Here is an 8,099-nt window from a genome sequence, read left to right as displayed (position 1 = left end):
AAGCCTAGCTCATGAGCCACTGTTGGGGAACGTAGCAATAATTCAAAATTTTCCTACGTGTCACCAAGATCAATCTATGGAGTCATCTAGCAACGAGGGAGGAGTGGATCTACATACCCTTGTAGATCGCGCACAGAAGCGTTCAAGAGAACGGGGTTGATGGAGTCGTACTCGTCGTGATCCAAATCACCGATGCTCCTAGCGCCGAACGGACGGCACCTCCGCGTTCAACACACGTACGGAGCAGCGACGTCTCCTCCTTCTTGATCCAGCAAGGGGGAAGGAGAGGTTGATGGAGATCCAGCAGCACGACGGCGTGGTGGTGGAAGTAGCGGGATTCCAACAGGGCTTCGCCAAGCGCTGCGGGAGGAGGGAGATGTGTCATGGGAGGGAGAGGGAGGCGCCAGGGCTTAGGTATGGTTGCCCTCCCTTCCCCCCACTATATATAGGGCCAAGGGAGAGGGGGGAGGTGCAGCCTTGGCCCTTCCTCCAAGGAAGGGTGCGGCCAGGGAGGAGTCCCTCCTCCCCAAGGCACCTAGGAGGTGCCTTCCCCTTTTAGGACTCTTCCTTTCCCTCATCTCTTGGCGCATGGGCCTCTTGGGGCTGGTGCCCTTGGCCCATATAGGCCAAGGCGCACACCCCTACAGCCCATGTGCCCCCCCCGGGGCAGGTGGCCCCACCCGATGGACCCCCGGGACCCTTCCGGTGGTCCCGGTACAATACCGGTGACCCCGAAACTTGTCCCGATGGCCGAAATAGCACTTTCTATATATAATTCTTTACCTCCGGACCATTCCGGAACTCCTCGTGACGTACGGGATCTCATCCGGGACTCCGAACAACTTTCGGGTTACCACATACTAATATCTCTATAACCCTAGTGTCACCGAACCTTAAGTGTGTAGACCCTACGGGTTCGGGAGACATGCAGACATGACCGAGATGACTCTCCGGTCAATAACCAACAGCGGGATCTGGATACCCATGTTGGCTCCCACATGTTCCACGATGATCTCATCGGATGAACCACGATGTCAAGGACTTAATCAATCCCGTATACAATTCCCTTTGTCTAACGGTACGATACTTGCTCGAGATTCGATCGTCGATATCCCGATACCTTGTTCAATCTCGTTACCGGCAAGTCTCTTTACTCGTTTCATAATACATCATTCCGTGATCAACTCCTTGATCACATTGTGCACATTATGATGATGTCCTACCGAGTGGGCCCAGAGATACCTCTCTGTTTACACGGAGTGACAAATCCCAGTCTCGATTCGTGCCAACCCAACAGACACTTTCGGAGATACCTGTAGTGTACCTTTATAGCCACCCAGTTACATTGTGACGTTTGGCACACCCAAAGCACTCCTACGGTATCCGGGAGTTGCACAATCTCATGGTCTAAGGAAATGATACTTGACATTAGAAAAGCTTTAGCATACGAACTACATGATCTTGTGCTAGGCTTAGGACTGGGTCTTTGTCCATCACATCATTCTCCTAATGATGTGATCCCGTTATCAATGACATCCAATGTCCATGGTCAGGAAACCGTAACCATCTATTGATCAACGAGCTAGTCAACTAGAGGCTTACTAGGGACATGGTGTTGTCTATGTATCCACACATGTATCTGAGTTCCCTATCAATACAATTCTAGTATGGATAATAAACGATTATCATGAACAAGAAAATATAATAATAACTAATTTATTATTGCCTCTAGGGCATATTTCCAACAGTCTCTTTACTCGTTCCGTAATACATCATCTTGCAACTAACTCATTAGTTGCAATGCTTTCAAGGCTTAGGTGATGTGCATTACCGAGAGGGCCCAGAGATACCTCTCCGACAATCGGAGTGATAAATCCTAATCTCGAAATACGCCAACTCAACAGATACCTTCGGAGACACCTGTAGAGGACCTTTATAATCACCCAGTTACGCTGTGACGTTTGGTAGCACACAAAGTGTTCCTCCGGTAAACGGGAGTTGCATAATTTCATAGTCATAGGAACATGTATAAGTCATGAAGAAAGCAATAGCAACGAACTAAACGATCAAGTGCTAAGCTAACGGAATGGGTCAAGTCAATCACATCATTCTCCTAATGATGTGATTCCGTTAATCAAATGACAACTCATGTCTATGGTTAGGAAACATAACCATCTTTGATCAACGAGCTAGTCAAGTAGAGGCATACTAGTGACACTCTGTTTGTCTATGTATTCATACATGTATTAAGTTTCCGGTTAATACAATTCTAGCATGAATAATAAACATTTATCATGATCTAAAGAAATAAATAATAACTTTATTATTTCCTCTAGGGCATATTTCCTTCACTAAGAGGGGCATCAAACAACTCCATTCGCCAAAGGAGCGAGCTGCTGCTGTATGCCGCATGGAACACCTCCAAAGAGAGGAGCGGAAAGATTTTCATCGGCTCACGTCTTACATATATTGAGGTGCCCCCTTGGCTTTCGAGTGTTTAAAGTAAATGGAAACTTCTATTGATTCATAGTTACAGAAACAATATGTATGATCCGAACGGACGCTACACTAGAAAGAGATGCGTCGGTTGCGCAAGGCAGCCACATGAAGGTTTGGGCAAGGGTAGATTTCCCTCTAATTATACGTGCTAATTAATCACAACATTGAGGACATCAAACAGTGGGAGCAGACTTTCAAAGTGCCCCAGACCTGGCCGTTGCAGCAACACCTCAGTAATACTTCTGTTCTCTAGAGCATGGTTAATAATATAGCTAGTTGCTGGCTATGTAGACATGACATGTTATCAAGAGTTAGCATTATTAGTTACTCATACAATAGAGTTGCCTATAAGGTTGGGTGTAAGTCACAACTTTTTTCCACTTTTTCTCTAACCTTTTCTTTTTATTAAACGTTTTTACCTAGAAGCACGTGTAGAGACTCGCTCTTGCATGAGAACGCACTTTTTACTTTTTTTTGTCTCTCTCTTTCACATGGTCAAAAATGTCATAGCCCGCTATTGTACTTGTTTTTAGCGGGGTTTAGGTGTGTTCCCCTAAAATACGCATCAACTCTTTGTACATATATTTCTTCTCTCTCTGCTTCTCACTTAACGAATATGCAATGTTCCTGCCGGTTGCACCAAAAAAAAGCACAAAAGAAAGAAGCATTCTGCTCTGGTTTCTGTTGTTGTATCTGCTGAACAGAGACACGTTACTAGTCCAACCAACGAAGCCAACCAACAGGACACTGAAGATATATGGATTGTCACAAATATACTGAAGATATACTACAAGATATATAACGCAGACAGACGATACTAAAGAATGTGAATTGTATTTATTCTCCGACAGACAAATACAACAAATAAATCGCACAGTAGTACACTGAACCCTGATAGCACTGTACTAGTAGGAAGGAAGGAACATGCAGGGAAGGCAATGTGCATGCCACTGCCAGCCAAGAATAACAAGAACAAATCCGCAAATGTATCGACGTGATTAAGACTTGAGCACTCCAAAACTAAGCCTTGGTACACATGGATCGGCCAGATCCCTCTCAAATGGCCAACGCCACGGCCATGCCCATGGCGAGCGCCACCGCAGCGCTCGCACCGATGCTAGCGGCGCCCGAGCCGGACGGTGAACTGGGCGTCGGTGTTCCCGTAGGCGACGACACTGTCGGCAGCTGCTCGTCGGTGGCCGACCCCTCCGGTGCCGGCGCCGGGGCGGCGACAGGGGCGACGCTCCTCTGGCCCCTGGGCTTGGTGGGGGCGGCGGTCGCGGCGGCGACGTTCACCTGGAGCTTCATGCCGGCGTCGCAGTGGCCGGTGATGCTGCAGATGAAGTAGCGCTTTCCGGCAGTGGTGAGCTTGACGGTGGTCTTGCCGCCGGTGTATCTGGCGACGACTTTGCTGGCCGTGCAGGCGTCGTAGTCGGCCTTGCTCACCTCCACGACGTCGTGCGCCGGCGAGTACGAAAATACTGCAACCATGGACCACAACAAGTTTGTCAGGTCGGTTCTTGATATAATCCTAGCCGTCAAGAGCTAGGTCGAGTAGGGGGGTGAGCTTAAATACGTACCGAGGCTGTCTCCCGGAGAGAACTTCTGCTTCCCCGACCACGAGTCGTAGCCGCCGCTGGTGGCCCAGGTCGCGCCGCTGCCGCCCACCTGGTGATCCACTGCCACGGTGAGCTGCGCAAGCGCTGCCACGGCCACGACGGCAACGAGGAGGGCCTTCACCACCATTGCCATGGATAGAACCCTGCTTCTAGCAATTATGCCAACCGAAAAGAGAAGACTGTTTGAGATGCGAGGTGAGGTGAGTTGAGAGCTTGAGATCTGGGACGATTGTGGAGCTAGCTAGCTGGCGAGCTGCTGCTTATATAGATGGAGCTGCAGGCCGTACGTCGTCATGCCTGACATGGTTGACGGCCGCCCGCGGCGGGGTGAACTGGGAAGGGGTTGGTGGCCGGACGCGGCAACTCCTTTGACCCCCAGCTTGCAGCTAGCTAGCTATCGAGCTTCAACAACTCTCCATTATTATGCCTGCATTGCTGCAGCTTCCTTGTTTGCTCGCAGAAAAGAAAATGCTTAGCACCATGGCCATGTGCACACTGCACAGTCGTGCTCAACAACTGCATATTTTAGTCCCCTGCTCTTTGTTAGTTGGGGATGTTTGTTTACAGGTTCCCACGTTATGCGGGAGTGACAAAAGTTGAGCACCCTACCTACTTGACGTGTTTCATGGCTTCCACGCCCAAATTATGTTATTCCAAATTTCTTGGACGTTTGCAACCTCTCACACATCTGTAATTACTTCTGTTCTTCATTTTCGGTTGCCCACCTAAAATAGTTTTATGCCTTAGTCACCTGAATTTACACAATACCAGATCTTAACTTGCAATATAATTTAAGTGTTGATTTCAGCTTAACTTTACTGCATTTTGTAGTCTAGGTTATAATTTTACATTCATTTAATCTTGTACGGATTGATTCAAACATAAATCTGTTTTATCTCCAAATGATTAGGAAAGTGGCTGAAGTTTATGACAAAAACAAACAAGCGAGCAATATATACTACAAATATAGGGTATTTCGCATAGCTTTATAATTTCCTTTTCTCCCATAGCCACTGTATAAAAATCTTATACCAGTGACTGTCTTTTTTTTTGCGGGAAAATACCAGTGACTGTCAACAAAGACAACAAGCTTAAGCCGAATATCGCACACCTTGTAGTTGTGTACCGTATTCCCCGGCAAAAAAAGAAATTGTATTGAATATTTATTTATAGGTTCAATTCTTACTTTTTATTTCCTGTAGACATGAGACTATTTTACGTGGCTCTAGAAAATTCATTTTCATATGGACTCCGGGATTTTGCCTTCTTTACTATAGCCACTGAATGCAAAGCAATCTGTGATTGGATGGTTAGGCGGACAGTGATATCCCCTATCCACCAGGGTTCAAATTCTGGTGCTCGCATTTATCCTGAATTTATTTCAGGATTTTCGGTGATATGCATTCAGTGAAAGGAGATGTTTCCGTCGACTACGAGGCACCTACGGTCACTTAGTAAAAATTCAAGATGATATGCCGGCTTAGTCTTTCGGAGGTGCTCATAGGGATAGGGTGTGCATGTGTGCATTCATAAAGGTGAGTGTATGCGTGTATATATGAGGGCTTGTGTTTGTACTAATGTTAAAAAAACACCCAATAAATGTGAAACCCTCTGATCACACTATTGCGTTAAAAACAACACTGAGTGAACTAAGCATGCTTAAATGTTTATGTACCTTGTGGTGGAAACAACCCTAGACTTGGCACGGGTGCTTGTATATTTTCCGGACTTATTTTAGACTTTCATGCCTATTCTTTTAGTGGTATGACATGCGCGTCGATTAATATATGCCTGTGACGACTTTGTCACTCTCCAAATCTATTGACTCGGTCTTTCAGAGAGGCTCATACGGGTAAGATGTGCATGTGTGCGTCCCTAAGAGCAACTCCAATGCAGAGACCAATTTTGTCCGTTTGGATCATCTGGACACAAAACTTGGCCCAACAGGGCGAAATGGACGCGCGTGTCCGTCTGCTATCCGTTTATTGTCCTCCCCGACCCAAAGTTGGTCCAAATCTGGAAACAAATGGGTCCGAAGCGGACGCTCTGCTCGACCGATGTCGTCCGCTCGTGTCCGCCTCTGGTCCCACCTAGCAGGGACCGCGCACGAGCTGGCGTTAGCCTCCACAACCACCGCGAGGAGGAGAGGCCACTGGGGAGGCCACTGGGAGATCTCCGCCGCCGCTCTCGCTGCCCACCGCCACTTCCTGCTACTCCTCTTGGCGCTCGCCGAGGAACTGCGGCGCCACCCACCCGCACTCGCCGTGATGGGGATCTGAGGGGGGCATGACGGTGCGAGGAGGAGGCCTGGCGCCAGCAGGAGGTGGCCCGACGGCATCGGGGACATGGAGTTCTTGAGGAGGATCGAGGAACTGGCGACGTAGGCGGGTGTGCGGACGAGGGGGTGCGGGTGGACAGCGAGCCTGGAGCAGAGCGCGAGCAGCATCGGGCTGCCCTTGTCTCTTTGGATGCTAAAGTGGAAGAAGCAGCAGCGGCGTGAGCAGGTGCCGCCACTGTCGCGGTGGGACGAGCGGCTGGGCCTGGCGCTGGTTCCTGCACGTGATGGGAGGAGGAGGGGAAGTGCACATGGGGAGCTGGAGGTGGCGGCGCTGACCGCCGCCGCTGGAGGAGACGCGCCGATGACGAGGGGGTCCGGTGAGCCAAATGCTGGCATGCACGCGGAGGGTGCGAGCGCGGATCTGCGGGCTGCTAGCGCGAGTGGGAGCCGTGGGGAAGGAGAAAGATGCTCCCGGCACGGTAGCTCGCTGAGAGAGGAGGGGCGGCGGGAGGAGGTGCCGGCCGGCAAGGAGAAGATGGGGCGTCTGGGTAGCTCTTGTCCGCTTTGTCCGTTTTTGCGTTCTAGCGTTGGGTGCCAGTCGTGTCCGCCTCATGTCCGCTTGACGGGCAGGAGGCCCAAACGTATAAAAATGACAAAATCTATATTCATTTGGATCTCTGCGTTGAAGTTGCTCTAAGGCTTACTATGTTTCTATAAGAAACAGTTGAACAAGGACTACAGGTGTAAAGTCAAGCCTTTAATCACCGTGGAATTTATGTATATATAAGCACCAAAATCAGTGGCGCAAATGATGGATTTGCACATGGTGCTTCATTGCATCGCATTGCCTTGGTGTCAAGCGTCAACTCCGTGAGGTGGTTGTTGTGAGGAAGGGAAGATTCCTGTCTATGTCGATCGAGTAGTGCAATGAGAAAATTGTGCCGTTGGTGTTTGCTTAGCTTATGGTGTTGTTAATTAATGGGCGTTTATAGGTGGGAGTAGTTACCCCGTCATGCATGTGTCTTTCGGGTCTCTCGATCCTCACATCTAACCAGCCTCTCACAACGGTAAGATAATAGCGCGGTTTGAACTTGAGTTTGAGTACAGCCTCCGATTAATAAACCGCAAATCACAAGCCCACGATTACAACCGTTATTGTGCACCGTGATCTGAAAACTTGCTTCGGCTGAAATCGCCAGAAAAGAGATTTTTTTAGGGAAAGGTTACGTCTATTTTTTTTTTGAGAATTAAGTAGTAAGAGAAACTACTCAAAAGGGGGCTAGTGCACTCGGACTGCATCACTACAATCAGGATCAGGGATGTTAGAAGAAGAGAGAGGATTGATAAAATAATTCGTTGTATTGCTTGAGCCTCGTGGGCATATATATAGGAGTATAATCATCTATTTGGAGTACAAGACAAGTCAGAATAAATTCTAGTCTATCTCGTCTTTCCTAATAAACATTATACGGGGAGTGGCCATCCTGCAGCACCGTCAATAAACACTGACAGGGCTCCCCCCTCCCCCCTCCCGCCCGCGCCGCCACCCGCGAGGCGGCCGGGGCGGGCGCCCAGATCCCGCCGCCTCCGGTCTCCCCTCCTCCTCCTTCCTCCCTCGCCGCCGCCAGGGGGCTCGGCCGGGCTCGCCTGACCGGCGCCGGCGGCGGCGGGGCCCTGCTCTTCCTCCTCCGCGCGTTGGGGGC

The 8,099-nt window shown here is 49.4% G+C and overlaps 1 protein-coding gene across 1 annotated transcript; it reads right to left on the bottom strand.

The window, feature by feature from the left end:
• Positions 1 to 3,317: 3,317 nt before the first annotated feature.
• On the bottom strand, positions 3,318 to 4,438 carry LOC123185339 (uclacyanin 1). The gene is made up of 2 exons (XM_044597238.1): positions 4,080 to 4,438; positions 3,318 to 3,980 (listed from the first exon to the last, which is right to left on the bottom strand). Exons 1-2 carry the CDS (start codon positions 4,249 to 4,251, stop codon positions 3,556 to 3,558), a joined length of 597 nt encoding a protein of 198 aa, XP_044453173.1. The 5' UTR covers positions 4,252 to 4,438; the 3' UTR covers positions 3,318 to 3,555.
• Between the last annotated feature and the right edge of the window lie 3,661 nt (positions 4,439 to 8,099).

Source organism: Triticum aestivum, chromosome 2A (genome assembly GCF_018294505.1).
Source record: "Triticum aestivum cultivar Chinese Spring chromosome 2A, IWGSC CS RefSeq v2.1, whole genome shotgun sequence".
Taxonomy (NCBI): domain Eukaryota; kingdom Viridiplantae; phylum Streptophyta; class Magnoliopsida; order Poales; family Poaceae; genus Triticum; species Triticum aestivum.
This window is presented reverse-complemented; position numbering and strand designations above follow the sequence as displayed.